This window comes from Pygoscelis adeliae, unplaced genomic scaffold (assembly GCF_000699105.1).
Source record: "Pygoscelis adeliae isolate BGI_AS28 unplaced genomic scaffold, ASM69910v1 Scaffold166, whole genome shotgun sequence".
Lineage (NCBI taxonomy): Eukaryota > Metazoa > Chordata > Aves > Sphenisciformes > Spheniscidae > Pygoscelis > Pygoscelis adeliae.
The window spans coordinates 4,150,588-4,169,536 of NW_008825156.1; the positions used below are offsets into that span (position 1 = coordinate 4,150,588).

Genomic DNA, 18,949 nt, shown 5'->3' on the forward strand with positions numbered 1-18,949 from the left:
TATTCTTTTCACTGTGTTCTCCCATTGAGGAGAACTTATCTCAATTTTTTTTCAGTTTTTGTTATTAAAAACTTGGTGCTTGCTTTCTTTCCACAGTTGTCAAAACCCGAGAAGGTTGCAATTCCAGAACGCTATGTTGAACTGGAGCCGGAAGAGCCTCTTTCTACAGAAGAACTGGCAGCAAGGCAGCGTAAAGCAGAAAAGATAAAGAATATTCTTACTAAATCAAGGTCAGGTTTTTTTCATATCTTATATAGGGGCTGGTGTTAAACACTAGGAACTAACTTCATACAACAGTCTAATTCCTATTGAATTATCTAAGTGTAACTTGTGGCTTTTAGAAAATGCACACAGAATGTAGGTAGTATACTTAAAACTCCTTTTTAAAACAGGGTAGAAGAGATAATGATAAACTTTGTGCATGTCCATTTTCTTGTTCAGAGCATCCTAAAACAGTAGTGAGTCCTTACCAAGCAACTTGTAGATGAGAGTGAGAAGGAAAGAAGGGCACAGATCTGGCCAAAAGCAGAAGAAAAATCAGTGTGAGAGCAAGTTTCTGTTGTCTCCAGAGAGCTGGAGTTCTGAAAGAACACTTTCGGCTACCTACAGCTAATGTAGAATCAGCTGAAACGTTCGGTTTCAAGAATTTGATTACCTCAAGTATGTGCTGTCTGTTTGGAAGACAGTTAGAGGCTGTGCCTGAGGACCACTAGGTTATACCTTTTCCTCTGGGCACTACCAAGAAATTTTACTAACAGCTTCAAATAAATAGCATTTTTTGGTAGTGCTTTCATGTAAACAGCATATTTACAACAAAGGACTTTTTCAGATGTACTTAATGCTATGCAGAAATTGTGACTGAATGTGTAATGGCTGCATCATTTGTCTTTGTATGCTGTAGTCATTTACTTACAATATCTAACACTAAAGAACTTGAATAAAATACGGAGCTTGATAGATGAGATCTGAAAACTGCTGTATGAAATCAAGCTTGTTCTCATCTGCATGGTGGATTCTTCTTTATGTTTGTAAATGTTAATGTTGTTTTGCACTTTCCCACTAGTATGCACAATCTACAGTCTACTGTTGCCCAGGACAAGCACAACTCAGTTGATTTAGATTCACAGCTGCAAGAGCAGGAGCGCATCATTACCATATCATACGCTTTGGCTTCTGAAGCCTCTCAAAGGAGCAAGGAGGTAGCAGGTAATACTTAGTTATTTATGAAATAACAGTTATTTCTTACCAGTTTCTAAAGTTGTTGCTGAACTCCTGGCATAAGAGAAAGTTTTAGTCATTCATATTCAAAATAATGAAAAATGTGTATAGATGACAAATTTAGAGAGACTAAAGATTTACGTTGAGTATTTGGCCTCTAATGGACAGGGTGAAGGGGACAAAATAGTATGAGCAGTCAGTTCAGAGCCTGGAAACTTGCTTTAGTACTAAAAGTACTTTTTAGTACTAATAGCACTAAAAAATTAACATTTTCAATGAATTCCCTATAATTATATTAAATGAGGTATTTCTATATTCATTTTTAAAAAGTAAATTGATATGTGACTTAAAAAAATCAAGGCAAAGGGATTTTTAATTTTTTTTAACAGAAAGATTCCCTGGTCTGGTGATTGAGATTGGAGTGCGATCATTTGCAGCTTGAGCTGTATGACAACAGGCTGAAAAAGACAGTGTAAAATGGGTATTGGCATGTTTCTGTCTGGTGACCAAGATTAGAGGTCAGAGCGAGACAGCCGTGCATGAATTCTGCTTGATGCCTGGAAATTAATAGATCCTTTGCAATATGTTACTAAAAGTGCTATTTTCACTCTTGATTGCTTTATAGTTGAAATAAGTAAGAAATGTCAAGAGATTTGTATCACACAGTAATACATGCAGCAGCTATTCTAGCAAGTATCTGACTGGCCATTTATAACTGGCACAGTTCACTGTTCCAGTGGAGAATGGAAATAATGGAAACTTGAGCTATGAAGGAGATAAAATATGCACATTTCTCATCTGAAGTTGCCTGTTTAAACTTATGGCACTTGGCCACAGAAGCCCTTAAGACTTTCCCATTGAAGACAGATTATTCCAGTACCCAGATGTGTAACATACGTCTATAGTAACACACTGTTTATTGAATGTGGCTGTATACTCACAGATGCAGTGGCAGCTAAACCTGAGGGGAATGTGATTTTGAGGGGATGGAATACATTTTCAAGATACAAATCTTTAGACTTCGAAGAGGTTCTGTGAGTAATTTAACAGACTGGAAGGTATAAAATGATGCAGTGAGGAGGGTAGACATTATAAAAAACCAAACCAAGCAAACAAAAAAAACCCCCAGAACTGTAAAATCTTGGGAGCGTTTCAGGAATAACCTTTTGGACCTTCAGGCATCTGTGTGTCAAAATGGCTTCTCCGCAGGCAGTCTGGTCCCAGTTCTAGTAACCAGGTCCTTGTAACAGGGACTTGCACACTTTGGTTATGGAGTGGGGACTTTGTGTTTCAGGAGGTATGAACCAACGCAGCATTTTGCCACATGAGTTCTAGCTTCTTCTGGGAAAAGGTAACACCGAAGCTAAGATCAGCCAAGATTCACGTAGCCCATATTTGAAATTATTCCTCTGTGTCAATACAACAAGAGCAGAGTGCCTGCCATACTAAACAGTCTTCATGTGGCCAGTTAACTTACTTCTGGGTGTGCGTGAAGTTGCAGTAACTGTATAGTACTGAAATATATTTGATCTTTTTATGTTGTATAGTGAATGTAGTAGCTATGTTTTCATTACTACAGTTTTTTGGTTTATATTTTAATTTTTTTATTGTAATTATTTCAAAAGTGTGATCACCACATATTCTTGGGTATACGTAACCCACAGAAATCTTGATTCTTGAGTTCTCCCCAAAGAGAGAATTAAAACGTGTATTGGCACTGAAATGTTTAAATGCTGCTTAAAAAAATTTGCAGTCAGTTGCGAGGTGATTTTTAATTTAGTTTTCTTTGTGAAGTGTAGCAGCCAGCTCTTTTGTCTTTCGGACACTTAAAAAAATCTAACATAGGAGCCAAGGACTTGATTCTTTAAGGAAGCCCAAACCTTTATGTCCGTGCACAGTTTTCCTTGCCACATCTGTATCTCAAATACTCACTTCTTATAACATGTCTTGCTTTTATTTCAATTATTACTTACTCCTTTAAAAGCAAACACCTTTCAAGGAATTCTAAAAAAAGCCAGAGTGGTTTGATTTTGATAGAAAATACTCAAATCATAAAAAGAGTTCAGATTTTTTAGTTACAGCCTATCTTCTGATGATCTAAAAAGATTAAAAAGAAAAGCATTTGTTGCTTTGCACAGCTGATTGTACATTCTCATTTATTCTAATTTTACAGATTCCTTCACATTCTTATTTTTGTAGTTTGATTTTTTAACATATGGGTTGTCATTTGCTCCTTGTTGACGAAGCAGACCATACCTAAAAATCCAAAACTAAATATCTACATTTTTTACAAAGATTTGCTTATGAAAAAGACTGTGAAGCGTAACTTTTCCCATTTTTCAGGGGGAAGCAGTTAAGTTATGTTAAGATGCTATGATAGCATAAATTTCTCTTAAAATAAATTGTACATCTATCTAATCCTTATAAAGCAGCATTTTAGACTCCCTGTGTTCCTAGTTGAGATATCAACCTTCTAAATGGAAATCATGCCAAGAATCTGAAAGATTAAAATCAAATGCATGAGTATCAAGAAGTCATTTCCTAAATTGCGTGTTTTAGAATTAGGTCTACCTTTGGCCCTCCAAAATGTAAAAGTAGAATTTAAGACTGAGTTTCAGTCTCTTTAGTTTTATGATTATCGTCTTCCAATACTATACCATTACTCTGTTTTATAAACCAGGATAGTTTTAATCATTGTATTCTTTATCCTGAAGTTTCAAGCTGAGATCTGAAAATGTATTTACTGTATCATGCACTGTACGAAGCAAAGTGTAATTTTTTTCTGTGTGATTTTTCTATATATTATCTTTGTTTCTGCTCATTGGCATATAACAAAGGAAATGTTGAAAACCTGTACAACCTCAGTGAAATCTTGAAATCAAATTAGCAAATACAGCTGCTATTCCAGAACTGCAGCTTTAAAAGCAGGCCTTGATTAGGGTATATCAGTGTTGCGTGCCTTAAAATGTTCCAGTGAAACTTCATCTTAAGATCGATTGTCCATATTCTCATCAAAACAGGAATGTTTATTTGCATAATTTATACAACTAATAGAAAAAAACAGCAGGTAGAAATGTTGTTTAAATTGTGTTCCATGTAACTAAAATAGTGTAACACCTCATTGCATTACTAATCAGGTTTCCTATTCATGCGGTAGAAAATTAAGGTGGCTCTGTTAAAATATGAATGTTTGATTGTGCAGCCTAATTCCTGTATGTGATCCCTTCTAGCTCAGCAGTTGACCTATCCATCTAAAGCACCCTCACCTTCTGTACCACAGCCACCTCACTCCCCCTTAAGCAATGGATTTCACTACACATTTGTTTAAACACCTTAAAAGTAAGAACTAACTGCTCTCGGCATGTCTGATTTGCCATTGTACCTTTGCTGTGGCTTGCTGAATTTTAACGTTTTTACTAATCCTAAATTAGATCCAAATGAACGCATGCATCTGTTTTTCAGAAACCTTTTATTCTTGTAAATATTGCTTCTAATGAGCTAACATGTGGGCTAATAAAGTCTTCAAATAACTGCTGTCGCTCTACAGATAAGATGCTTCCATAATCTTACTGTGGTGAAGGAGAGAGACGTCTGTACTCTTGGTAGCATGGGGCCAGATTTTCAGCAGCGGTTTGTACTCCGGTGGCTAGTGCTGTGTACTCCCATGGCTGCTGTAGGGGTGCGTAGGTATTTTTGCCTGCGCATGGCATATACAGTTGCTGCACAAGAGAATCCAAAGTGCAAACAAAGTTGTGTAAGCAGGGGGTTCGTTTATGGGCTGGTATCTTACACATGAACAAACATCAGTCTTAACTGAGGTAAGCTGAAAATTTGGCCCTTTATAACTAACTCTACAATATCGTGTTTGACTTTTTTGTGCCTTTGTGTTTTTCATTGAATTGTGTTAACAGGAGACTTGATTTTTGTCTCTGATTAGGTTATTTTGCCATTTCAAGTATTAAAATTATGATAATTTCATTGTCCTTCTAAAGAAATCCGTATCATCCCTTCCCAGTAGTATTTTCAGAGTTTTCTCTATTTGAAATAGGAAAACCTGTAAATATTATGATACTTAACTGCTAAGTGTGCCCCTAGTTGAGACATTCCCCATGCTTCCATAGTTTCCTTTGAAATTATTCTCACCTTTGTGATTTCCTTTGGCTTAATTTTATTGCCCGATATTGGACAAAAAGATAAAACATAGATGAAGTAGTAAAGAGGGTTGATTGAGTGAATACCTCAAATAGCGTTAATCTTTAGATACCTTTGTTTTCAATGGCACTAATCTGAGTCAAATATCTGTGCAAAAAATAAAAATCTAAATAAAAATGAGCACATACCAGAAAGGCCCAAATGGGCAGTGACCTGCCTTCAACAAGGCCTGTGAAAAATGACAAATTTACATCAAAAGAGGTGTATAGGTATTAGGAGCTTCTACAGAGCTTGATGGAAATAGCTATTTGCTTTTCTGGTTCAGTTTATCTTTATGAGAACCAGATGCTACCATCTTCGCCGTGTCTGAAAAATGCTCGACTCTACTATTATATCCAGGGATATGCTAGTTGATTATCACTATCACATGAGGTCTTTGCATGCGAATAGGGTACCCACGTGTGGCCTCAAGAACCCAGCAAAATAACCGTACGGTCCCAGGGTATTAGACTTGAGCAGGGGGCTTGGACCAGATGACCTTCAGAGGTCCCTTCCCACCCCAACCATTCTATGACTCCAGACTGACTTAAAAATGTGTATCACATGTCTATATAAATATACATACATACATGTGTGTATAGATATATATTTACATATATTTATACATACATGTGTGTGTATGTGTAGATATATATTTACATATATATATTTTAAAACCCTACATTTTCTTCAGGAAAATTATCAAGAAAATAATTGCAATAACCAGCAACATGGAGGGGACACAGGAGGTTCAGCATCAGTGGCATCATGAGATAATCGTTCGCTTAGTGTGTCTATGTGAATTGTTCATTCTGTCAAACTGCAGAAGGCTTTAATAAAAAAAATGTTTCCTGAAAGTGCTTACTGTTCGGCATTAGCGTACTCATTTTAATATTTAACCATGTTTTATTTTACTTCACGCTAGCTAAAGCAGTAAACGAACACTGACAAAAGACTCAAAGCAAATCCCACCTAGTGATGCTGCGTGGAAGAAAGAGGAGATTCGTTACCAGCTTTCTGTGAAGATACTCAGCAGCTGATGACATGTTCTTCTGGAAATACATTCAGAGAATAATGGGGGGGGGGTCTGTGAAAATGAAGAGAATTGCAAATCATTTTATTTTGACTTTAGTTTAGTTCAGACTTTTTATATGAATAAATGGCACTTTTAATAAACTCTGTAAAATACTGACAATGTATTTCTAGGACAATGTATTTTAGAATTTTTTTTTAATCAAGGGCTGAATTCATTTTAAGAGAAACTACTTGCGTAGGTGTTAAAAGATGCTGTTACTTCCCCCTCAGGCTCAGATGCACAATGTCAAGTTTTGTGGAAAAAATGTAAGTTTGAGCAAACCTAGAAGCACATCCATAGGGTATGGGTAGAGCTAACACAAGTGAGAGGTTTGCCAAAAGGGTGTTTTGGATTGAATATGTTTGTAGGGCCACCCTTTTGCCCATTAAATAATACATTGCAAGGAACTTTTAGCTTGAATGTCTAAATATCAGTAACCTATATAGCTGAAATTTCCCACGAAAGCCATATTGAAAGCCAGTTTTAACTCCCGTTTCCGCTTTTGATTCCATATGATTAACTTGCTGGTATCAATACAGAGTATGCTAGGTTGCTCTTGACAGTAGTGCTGTCCCCTCAGTAACAAACGGCTAACAAATAATATTTTTTTGAAAGTTGAGAGGTGGAAGAAGAAAACTTTTAATTAAAAAATGTGAACTAAGCAATAAAAACATATAGGATATGTCATTTTACTAGTAAATATGTATTTTTCTTTTGATTTTTTCAATAAACATTACAATATGATTTATTGACTAGTATTTATCCTGGAAACAGCAAAACTAATGTAATGTGGCACCTGCTAATTTCGTATGTATGTTCACCTGGTGCTTAACTTTGCCAAACTTTGAAATTCAGTGTTTTACTTACGTATAGGGCAAAGGGTGAGGTAGTTACATAAGGAGAAAATAAGATTAAATGAATTGCTGCAACTACTTTACTTGAAAAAAAACAAAACTGTGTACGCATTGAATGCAAGACAGGCAAAAATTTCCCATTATGTAATTATTAGTTGAGTTCAGCTTTGGATGAGAAATGACTGAGAAATACTTCTGCAGTATTTTGTGAAACCGCTAACTTGTTCATTTGCTGTATTCAAGTAATAGCTACAAACCCCTTGAAATCGACCTTCAAGTTTCAGACTTTAAGACAAATCATATTATATTAACAGTATACTCAGAAATATTCTTAAAAGTATATATTTAGCTAACGCAATCTATTTACCTCAATACTGCCAGTATCAACTTCAAAAACTTTTGCCAAAATAATGATTTATTTTTGCCTTTATAAAAAGTTTTGAAAGCATAAATGAATATTTTGCAAGAAAACATTAATTTAAATAAAATGTAACAGTTTGGAAAATGGTATATGTACAGATTAAAATATTAACATAACTGCCTCCTATTGCCTTGTCTTGTCTGCTCTCTTACCAGCGTCCATGTGGCTGAAGATCCAGTCGTCTGTGCTGTTACCACGTTTTGCTCTTCTTTGGTTCAAATCCCATTGAAGCTCCCTAGTTTTGCATTTATTTCACTGGGATTTGGATCAGGTTCCCCCTACACCAAAGCTTTATTTTTATATTCTTTTCTCCTTTTCAGAAATGTTTCTTAGCATTTGATTAAACCTGTCTTTATTCTCGAATAGAAAGATTTTTCAGGGTTGTCCCCTAAACACAGTGACTACGATACTGTCCTTTCTATCTCATAGGTACCTATGTTTGTCTGGCACGTTCTTAGCCCTTTAGTTTCTGGTGAAATAAAGTATCAGAAGTAACATCAATGTAAAAACAAACAAACAAAAAACCTGGAGGCATCACATAGTAACATGGGCGCTGTATGCGAATAGGGTATTGACCAAAGAGAGGGTTGGTGGGCAACTGGCAAAGCAGATTTCAGTAGCAGCTAACCAGCAGTGATTTACATTGTAACAGTTCCCTCAAATGACATGAGTTCGATGGAGACCAGTGGAAATATTTAATTCTTCTGAAACTTAAGCTCTAGAACAAAACGTAAAGAAGCAGTTAGAAGTATTTCTGTGGCTTAGTGTTGACTCGGCGAACCTGAAAGCAAATATTTGAGAATGTGAGTGCTTGACCTTCAGATGCGTGCAGCAGAAATTCAGAGCTGAGCTGCTTATGACATGCTCCTCCTGTTTCTCAGGCGCACAAAGGAGCCTTTGACCACATGTTTCATGGTTCAGTGAAACCGCATTCTTTCTCCAGAAGCTTTGTGATGCAGGAGGGAAGAGTACGTGGCCGTAATTGGTGGGTGAAGTGCGCAGCCCCTGGGTTCCTGAACTGCAGCAGCAGCCCTCTGCTGCCCCAGCAATGAAGGGAAAGGAGTGCAGGCACTTTTGCTCTGCAGGCTGTGGGAGATGTTAATTTTCTTTTCTTTGATGACACACACAAAATCTGCTCATTCAAGCTTGCATGAAGGAGAAGGATTTTGCCCTAAATAATGCTTTTAACAAAACTAGACTTTCTAAAGATTTTGCTCTGCGTCCATAGTGAATCCTGTTTTTGGGAAAAAATTATCAAGATAATTTTTCTTCCAAAACTTTTTACTGAATATGTGAAATGCTGTTCTCCAGTGACCATATTTTTGCAGGGATGGGTGTAGTTTTAAATAACTAGGGCTAATGTTCATATGCATATAGTGTTTGTTTTGGGTCAATTTCCTTTTTCAGTTCTGTTCCTTTTAATCAAAATGCTGTTTTGTAGGTGTTAGACACTACTTTCTAATATTAAGACTAGAAAAAAATGATGCCTACTTTTGCAGATCAATATCATTTTGGTCAGAAAGTGGCTTTTTTTTCCCCCTCTGCCTATTAAGCAGCTTAAGTGTTTGGGACTAATTATAATTAAAGAAACAGAAACTCATTAGAAAGCAGTATCAGTTCTTCTTTTGAAGGCGCTGTTTTCTAATTAGTGTTTTGTAATGTTATACCAAGCAAAAATTACGCAGACTGACTTCCCTTATACATCTGTTCTCAATTCCTTCAACTAAAGTTATTAAAATTTTATTGCACAGCTGAATTCATAAAACTACAGCCTGATACTCATAAGTAGTACTGCTTTCACCTTTGTGAACTTGCATAACACACCCCACCCCCACCCCCCTTTTTTCCCACTGTTGTTATATTGAGTTTGTAGGTATTGCTGGGTGTTAGGAAATCCTGTTGAGCTACAGAGCTTGTTGCTTGTCTTTGTACATCTATATAAAAGCTTTTTATTTTAAAGGACTGGACAGTAGCAGTAGTTGGAGGCATCCAGACTGTTTTACAACAGTTGGATAAAAACCCTAGATAGAAAGGTTTTTCAGGAAGCAACAGTATTAAGAGATTATATTTGGGAAATGAAAAGCTACTGAAAGATACTACTAAACTTGTGTGCTGCTATTTCAAAAAGATTGTTAAAGGTCAAGCGAGGTGGTCTCAGATACCCCGTAGCCCTTGGAGGGAGGGGTTGGTGTTTGGAGAAAGCAGAGCGCTCCCAACAGGTTCTGGTATTGTTTACACCTTTAGTTTTCCACCTGCACCATTTACTCATGTGACTTCCAGATCTTCAAATATATGTATATGTATTTTATATCAGAATCTGCTCCCCTCTGTAAAATGATGTATTTCCCATGTGTCTTAGCAATTAACTTCTGGATGTTATATGAAGGAAAGACCAGATTTACTTAGTGTCAAAACTTAGAAGATATAGAAGGCATGATCTGATGTAACCCCTCTGATTTATGTCTGTTTGTGGGTATTTTGAAGTGCTTGCTTGTGCTGTGTGCGTGTCTATATATTGCGTAGTTATAAAAAGAACAAAGCCATGCACAAGAAAAACATGAAAAATTGCTGTATCTTCCACACCTAGTAAACATTCCCATTGGTTATTTGGCTGTATTCAAAAGGCTAAGACTTTTATTGCTCTACTAGCAAAAGCAACCTTTCTTCATAGTGGAGCAGTACAAAGAAAGAGCACAAAAAATACACACATCACAGTGCCTGAAATTCTGTTTGAACAACTGTATTGATTGGGTCTGACCCCTTTACATTTTTTTCAATTATTTGAAAAGGCGCATCTAACTGTAGCTGAATTGAACCAACCGAGATGAACTTTCCATGAAAACTTCCTGAGATATTTCTTTAGTTCAAAGCTTTGGAATTTTAAAGAGCATTTTTAATACAAGTCTGTTGAGGTATTCTGTGCAACACCCATACTTTGAATGTTAAACTACAGGTAAACCTAAGAGCAAGGTAAAATTATAAAGCCTACCGTGAAATTACTGGGAGATGGCAGAATAACTTTGAGCACTAATTATAAAAGTAAATAAAACCAGAAAGTATTGCATATGTGCACATTTGTGCACTGTTTACTTGTTATTTACTTGCCAGTGCTTCTGGTTGCCTTACAGAGAGTGCAAAACGGCCTCCAAAGAGAATGCTAACAGAATTAGGCAGCATTTTTGGAGCAGTTATTGATGAAATAGTGTTACGGGATGTAGGCTTAAAGGACAATGCTGTTTTCTTGTTGCCCATTAGAAGCCTTTTACCAGGAGCTATAGCGTAAGAAAGCACTAAAGGAAGGAAGAGATTAAGAAAACGAAGGCAAGTAGTGAGTTTGTAGGAAATAATGGCAAGAGATGTATCTGCAAACAAGACTAAGAAAGAATCTGAAGGTGAGAGTGAGGTGGTTTGAAGTGAGAGGTAGTAAAAAGATTGAAGGAGCTGGAATATGTGGACTTGGACAGAAGCAAAATGCTTTAACGAAGGGACTCGGCCTAAATTGTAGAGGGCGAGGTAAGAAGAAGGAATAGCTGGCAAGCGGGAATGTAAGTCCAGTGTCCTAGTACAAAAAATACCTTGTGAACGGGATAAACAAGAGAGTAGAGTGTTGATGGTGGCAGTGGGTGAAGGAGGAGAGAATCACTGATGACTTTAAAATAGTGTTTTGGTAACAATTGCCTTTTCTATTGGCAGCTGCTGTGCTCTGTTCTTTTAAGCCAAATTGCAGTTAAGAATGGCAAGTATGAGTGAAACTCTCCTTTTCCCTTGTAGAAACAGCTTGCCCCAGAGCCAGGGGTGGAAAAGGTTGGTCCTCCCTGGCACAGAGCCTGGCCTGAGTGAGTGCTTCTCTCTCAGCGGCTGTGACGTGCCGTTGCAAGATTGAGCGTTGTGTGGCCTGCTGTAGTCTCTGGCCTTGGTTCTGTTACATTGTCAGGGGTTTTGGGCTGGCTTGGTTTTTGTCTCTAGAGCCAGAATTGAGAAAAGCCTTAACGTTGTTTTCCGGTTCATCTCTTGAGACACGGGAGGTTTTTGGAGGTTTTTTGAAACCCTGACTGATGGCTTATGCAAGATGTAACCCCGATGAAATGAAGTAGCTGGCGACATTTAGTTCCAGTGAGTTGTACCACTCTGGGAAAAAGTTGACATCAGAGAAGTCACTGCTAATTCTATTTGTCTCTTGTATTGTCTGTTTTGTTGGCTTTTCTGACTGCTTACTTCATGCTAAACCATTCTTGTATGTCCCTGCTCTGCTTCTTCCATACTGCGCTTTTGAGCGTCATCTTCTCCCAGTATGGAACAGGATTTTGTCTTCTGCCCAACACAGTTGTAGTGTGTCTGTGTGTATGTGTTGGGGGCTGTGAACGCATACACACACACACACGCATGTTGATCCCATTCTCCTTTCATTTGGTGCTAAGACATAGAATCAGTAAAAGCTGAGGGACCGCTGCTGAGACGAGTACCAGAACTGGCTGCTCTGCTCTCTTTCCAAGTCGTAACCTGGATGAGAGGCTCAAAGGGAACAGAGCGCAACATCTTGTGAGTGTAGCTGTGTCCCCTGGCTTCCTCAAAGCCTTCTGTGTGCCTGAGGACTCTTCAGTTGTCTTCACTGAATCCAGTTGAATAGTGACTTGGCAAATTATTTTATACGCAGATTTTTTTTCAGGATCTGGGTAGCGGCTCCATCAGTTGACTGCTGAGTAAATTTGATCTCTATTTTTTTTGTGTCCAGTATCGATTTCTTATGTTAAGAAGTCTTTTTGACAAAAAAATATGTTTTGGAAAGAGATGTTTTGTTACTGCCTCCTTACGAACAGATCACAATTACTAGACTTCAGTGGCTGTAACGGGAGGAAGGAGACTTGGCCTCAACCAGTCAAGGATCAAAAGCTTCACCTGCATTTGTTTTAAAGCTTTAGCAATAAATATGAGGGTGAAAAGGAGCCAGTTCAGATTGTCAAACCTTTCTGCAGTCTCTAATGTAGCTTGATATACTTGCGATGAGAACACTTACTTATGGTAACAGTTTGAGAGAGTTTCCCTGCATGTCAGGGTGGGCAGTTGTGAAAAAGTTTAAAGCAAGGAAGTTGTTTTTTTTAATATGAGCCCCCGTATTGCTTGACTGATGATACAAAACCCCTCTTCTGACGTATGTTACTTTTCATTCTTCTCTTTTTTTTTTTTTTCCCCTCAACTAGATCTGCCTGAGCTATGGGCACCTTAAACGGTACTGGATTTGGATAGATAATAGCACAAACTGTCAGTGTGATCTCAGTCTGCACCTGCACATCAAAACCAAATCAAATGAGATTAAATCACTAAGTATTTTGCTGCTTTAATGCTGTGCAAAAACTAAGGAAACTTTTGTCTATCCATCATGATGCTGTACACCTACGTACTACTTGGGTATTTTTCTCAGGAAAAGTGCAGTTGAGGTGGCAGTCTTAAAAGCAAACAAGACCAACTTCTGCTCTGTCCCTTCAGTGAGGGTACCTTGACACATGTCCCTTCTCTTAATCCCCTGACAGCTTCCAAGAGACTGATGCAAATAACTGTGCCAGGCTTTGATTATGGGATATTGCACTGCCACTTATTCTCTTTGTCTCCTGCAGTTTACAGAGGCAGCTTCAGTGCATAATTTAATCCCTGTTCTGGGGACGGCAGCAAATCCACAGAGATTTCTACCAACCGTCCTCTCTGGCATCAGAACAACATGTGCACATCTTCTTTGATGTGAATTCCCCAACCAGAGCCTTAGAAGGACCTATAGCTTTGAAGCTGGCCTATAAATTGTGCTTTCAGGAATCAAGTTGTCAGCCTCCTCTTCAGGAAGAAAGGGAGAGCAAGCTATAAAGCAGTTGCATAAAGCTACAGGGCAACTTATAGATCTGGTTTTCTTGGCCTCGAAGAATTCCTGTACGATGTTGAGAAAGAAACTAATCCCTTTTTTCCTGGCTTAGAAGCATCCTCTTCTGTGACTGCAGGACCTTGTGGGCAGCGGGGCTGTGATGGTACTCATCTTGAGGGATTCCTTATTCCAGGGCAAATGGAAGGGGAACGGGCACACCCGTGCTTTCGACCTGTTGAAGTGTTTTCAGTCTTCCAAAGCCAGATGCTGACAGTGCACCTGCATTGACCTTTGCGTGGGTAAATTTTCAGTGTGGTTTAGAAACAGATGAAAACTTTTACCAGATGTGATGGTGGTTCTGTGGCAGATCTAACTTTCATCAGCTGTTTCCTAAGACACGTAGGAGTATGGGCAGACTTCTGCCTTTCTATTGAGATGGAAATAAGCTGGTCTTCGAGTTGAGGAATTTCAGTGGCCAAATCTTGTTTGAAAAGACAAATGCAGTTGCCCTCTTTGTGACTCAGTGTCTGCTGAATCATACCAACCATACCAGCTCTTTCCATACCAACCTGAAAAAGCGAAGAACTGACTAGAATCGGCCGAGACACCTACCTTGATTTTTCCTGTGTTCTCTGTCTCCGATAAGTGTGAGGGCTGAAACTATTCTGCTACTATCCATGCCACTACTGCTGGTGCTATTATACCAAATGTTGCTAAAACTGACTTCTGAATTAAAAGATTTACTGTAGAATCGACACGGAACTAAATCAGCCTTTCTCAGTATATACGGAGAAGCTTCTTAGGCTGCTTCGTAGATGAATCTGCAGGTTCGTAATAATGTTTATAAATGCTAGACAGAAACAGACGTGATTGTGTAGAACTCTCCCTATTTTGAGCAATTAGTCTTAGGTCAGCATCATAATGGAGTTCCACCAAACCTCATCAGATGTTCACAATATTACATGCCATACTTTTGGGGAATGGAAGTTGTGTTGAGAATTTTTTTTTCTGGTCAGAGCTGTTACTAGAATAGTTTAACTTCAGTTTATTTTTTATCCTCGTGTGGTCTATTTATTTATATTTAGAACTGATGACCAAATCTGTTTTACAAGGCGGGAGGCAGAGGCCCCTGATGGTGCTCACTGTGGCAGCCTGTTCTGTCGGCAGAGACCCATGCAGGGCCTGCCCGCTGGATCTGCTTTTCCTGGGTCTTTCCAGGTTGGTTGCACTGCGGAGAAGAGCCCCCGGGTGAGGTTTTACCATGCCTTTCGTTTGAGGCTAGTGGGAAAGCAGCGGGGCCCTCTGCCTGGCAGGGTGGGTCTACAGCAATGGATTCTATCACCTGCTGAAAGTGGGTCTGTTTTGATGCATGCTGATGAGCAAGTCCAGAGATCTGCGGGGATGCTGAGCAGCTGCGGAGGAAAAGGTGGTGCGAGCAGTGCTAGCTTCAGTGCTGGGACAGGGAAGGCAGAGAAGTCAGTGTATATGCAGCATTTTGCAGCCTACACCTTAATTTTGTAATTGCACTCAAGGCAATAAAGAGCCAGCAGCCACATCTGAAAGGATTGAACAGTGAAATGCTGGTTTAAGCGTAGCTCGAGTGTCTAAATAGGAAAAAAAACGGTATCAGTCTGTTGTTAGGAAGGTTAATCAGTTGACCTTTCAGGGAGGGCCTCTCTCTCTTCCCAGAGATAGAGCAGCTTTCTTAAGTCATGGTGAGGTTTCCTTTCTTCACGATGTACAAGCAACTTTAATTTTTGTCTATGTATTAGAAGTTTGCAGTACTGGGAAAACAAAAAAATCCATACAAACCAAGTACAAATCGCTGACCGTTAGTGGCTGCTGTAATGTTGTTCTTAAAACTGAAGGACTTAATACAAAAGTTTTCAAAGTGCAAGTGTAGTAAAACAGATCAATCAAAATCTACACTCAGTTTTTATTTACAATCATATTACTTTTATTTTTTTCCATAATGCAACTTATTCCAAGTCTTCCCCCCATAATTGATGCTGCAACGTTTACGTTCAATAAACCTATACAATGATAGTACATACTGCTGCTTTCACGTAAGCCAACTGGCTTGCAAATGTTGTCTGCACGTCATAAATTGTATGCAGAAATGGAAGATTCTCCACAAGTATCTGGAGTGTTTCTTCAAACAAACACTGCTGTGGCAGAACGAGGCTGTACTAGAGGTACAGATCAGATGGTCTGTTCTCCCAGCAGGGAAAGGCAGTTGCTCTGTCTGATGTACTAAGAGGAAACAAAGTCTAAAAAGTTCTGGTATTTTATTAATTACTTGAACGCAATAAACTTGCAGAGGAATGGATGTGCTCAATTCTTGCTGGAAGGAGTTACTGGAACTCCTGGCTCTTTAAGCGTATCGACTTTACTTGAGAGGTACAACCTTTCTGTGATAACTGACCTGGAGGTCCAAGTGATGTGTACAGGGAGAAAAGGAAGAAGGGCTTGCGTACTTCACTCTATTCTGTATTTAAAAAAGCTAAATGATTTGTATATCCTTTTCATTATCAAAGTATATTTTCTCTTTCAAAGTAAACTGGTTTCTTTGGGAGGAGTTATTTTCAATAACAGCTCAGTGCTATAACCAGGAGCCAATAATTCAAAAATCACTCTTTTCTACTAGTATAAAGAACTACAGCTTATCCCCCTCATCATAAAGCCAAAGAAGCAGTTAGAGCCTTCTGCTGTATTATGCGTTTCTAAAACATCTTCTCCCGTGCAGCTACTGTAGGTCTTCAGATGGATACAGTCGTCAATACTGTCACAAAAGCGAGTGATTTCTCCTCTTAGCCCTGTCAACACTAGCATCTATAGACAAAATAATTGTTTAAAGCTCTAGTACATCACAGAATAGCGCCGATATTGGTGTTTTACAACTAATGCAACATCCAGTAATTCACATGTAATCTTAATAGTTAAAAATTCAAGACTGGGGTACTAATAGAAGAAACCACTAACATGAAGTTTCCTTATCTGGCATGGAATAAGGGGAGGGATAGTTTAGATGATAACATTATAGAGATTGGGCAGGAACAAAAAGAATTTATTTCTCCATCCAGTATTTTATACACTTTACAAAAACCAGTAATATCACTGTGCCCATAAAAGTGTTATCCATGGCAACTGAAAGCAAATACTACTTTTTGTCATCTAACAGGATCTTTTTAAAATCATAATACAAAGATTTGTGCTGTAGCAGTCCTCCACTTTGCACTGTAACAATAAGGCTTACTGTACTTTAAATACAAAGCTGTTACATCTGCAGTTATGAACCACTGGCTTTAACAAACATCATTTTATAGTTGCTTTTTGCTTCTTTTTTGTTTTCTGGAACCTCAGCTTCATCATGTTTTTCAGCAGCTTGTAGCTCCTCTGCAGACTCCTCTTGCTCAGAGTCAGAGCCACTTTCGGAGTCCTCTGAACTCTCTTCAGAGGAGTGTCCAACTGCATCTTCTTGTTCTTCACCTTCCTGAAACTAGAAGTTCAGATTATGAGACAGACAAACCATTATTTCCTGGCAACTCCACTGCAGCTTTTAAAATTTCCCAGTGAGAGTATTTCCCTTAATGGCTCCTTTCATTTTAGTACTAAAATGGGCTATGTTGCTAAACACAGGTCTTTAATATACAAATTATTAGATAGAAAGTAACTCCACTGAAGCGGTTAACTGTACCAACTGTGACATCCATGGTTTCATCAGCCACATTCTTACCTAGTTACAGCAGAAATCCTAAAGACACCATTAAATGAGTTTTGAAAAGTTTCAGATCACATCAGTTTAGTGATTCCTTACTTTGGTGTACACAGTACATAATGACACTTGAATATTTGTCACGGAGTGAAACATAATGAAACCAACGGCTAGACCATCAAGAATTCATATTCATGACTAATCTTTGAAAGTAAGTTCAGCACACCGCAGCGTGAGGAATGCTGAAGTAATCCAACGATACTGCTAACAAGAACAATCCCCAGATGGAATTTCGTTCATGCTCCTAGAGAGCAAAGCCTCCATGGCTGTAATATTAAGAATTCCCAGCACTGCACGGGTAGCTTTACTCGCTCTGGAAACATCAGCTGTGTTTTTACGCAGTAATTGGTGCTAACAGTTAGCAAAAAATTAATTATTGCATCTTGCAATTGGCAGATGAAGACACGTTCCTAATAACCTGATTCTGTTGGGTTTTGTCACACTGCTCTTCCTGCTCATTCCTATGGAATTCCTTGCAAGCGAAGACCGGTCAGGTGTCAGCCCACTGCAGGACTCTGTACAGCGAACTTCCCTGGTCTGACCCCTCTATAGCCACCTACTTTTCAGGACCATAGAGAGGTATGTGCCTCACCGCAACAAGAAGCTAAGATTAATTAGCTCTCAGCGACCATGCAGATGGTTATCCTGCCTTCTTATGCATTCCTTGGCAACACCCTGATTTAATGCATTTGTCACTTTCTGTCCTAATCAGTCGTGACTACTATGGAGCATTAAGCATGTCATATCACTTTTCGGAACAATGAGAAGCATCAATCATTTCCAGGAATCTAAATGGCCACCACAGTGGACACAAATAGGGGTCAAGTGCCTGCAGTAAGTTTGTCCTTTAACCCAAACTGTGGAAGTTTGCCACTAGTTGTGGTGATTGGATTTTTTAAACCACGTATCATCTTGTCTTAAGTGAAGTGAAAGCCAAATCATTATGAAAATAAACAACTTACTACCTCACTGAAACCAAGTCCACAATGGCGCCGGTTTCGTCCAGACATCGTGCTGTCCATGCTCTGTTGGTACTGAGACTCCAGTTCTTCATTCATTTTCTTGTCTTCTTCCCCTGCATTGTCCAGTGTACTTTGGTTATGGTTCATTCAAATTAACAAAGACATCAAATTACACAAAGTCACATTTTCAAAGTTTATCACTATATATGTGAAAAAGTTTAAATTTAGCCATCTTAAACCACTAGACTGAGTATTATTGCATACAAACCATCAGATTTATAAGCAATCATATCAAGTGTGCAAGCAAAATTGCTTTGATATGGGTTGGTAAGTCCCTAAGACCCGACACATTCAGACAGTTGTACTACGCGCGGTGTGTGTTCTACTAAACAAGGTAAACGTAACCAGTATGACTTCTCTGTGCTTCCCGCCAACACTGCAACATGTCACAGCAAGGAGGAAGTTTCTGACCTTCACCACGTAACACGTGATTACTATGATTAAACTATGATTAATACGTAGCAGCAGCAGTCAGGACAATACTACTGCTCTTGTTTATAGAGCTGTATCTGAAACTATTTCATGCACCCTGAATTATCAAGAGC

At 38.6% G+C, this 18,949-nt stretch overlaps 2 protein-coding genes across 2 annotated transcripts in view; one reads left to right on the forward strand and one right to left on the reverse strand.

Moving 5' to 3' along the window:
* PLEKHA7 (pleckstrin homology domain containing, family A member 7) overlaps nt 1–6,397 on the forward strand; it is a 79,247-nt gene extending 72,850 nt beyond the window's left edge. Inside the window, exons 23-26 of the mRNA XM_009328614.1 lie at nt 97–230; nt 1,064–1,206; nt 4,449–4,557; nt 6,335–6,397. Of these exons, the coding sequence (XP_009326889.1) occupies nt 97–230; nt 1,064–1,206; nt 4,449–4,546 (375 nt within the window). The 3' untranslated portion in view covers nt 4,547–4,557; nt 6,335–6,397. The remainder of the gene's footprint in view (nt 1–96; nt 231–1,063; nt 1,207–4,448; nt 4,558–6,334) is intronic.
* Nucleotides 6,398–16,081: 9,684 nt separating this feature from the next.
* LOC103920774 (chromosome unknown open reading frame, human C11orf58) overlaps nt 16,082–18,949 on the reverse strand; it is a 41,416-nt gene continuing 38,548 nt past the window's right edge. The window contains exons 3-4 of the mRNA XM_009328615.1: nt 18,348–18,457; nt 16,082–17,106 (exon numbers count right to left, since the gene is read on the reverse strand). Coding sequence (XP_009326890.1) covers nt 16,897–17,106; nt 18,348–18,457 — 320 coding nt within the window. The 3' untranslated portion in view covers nt 16,082–16,896. The remainder of the gene's footprint in view (nt 17,107–18,347; nt 18,458–18,949) is intronic.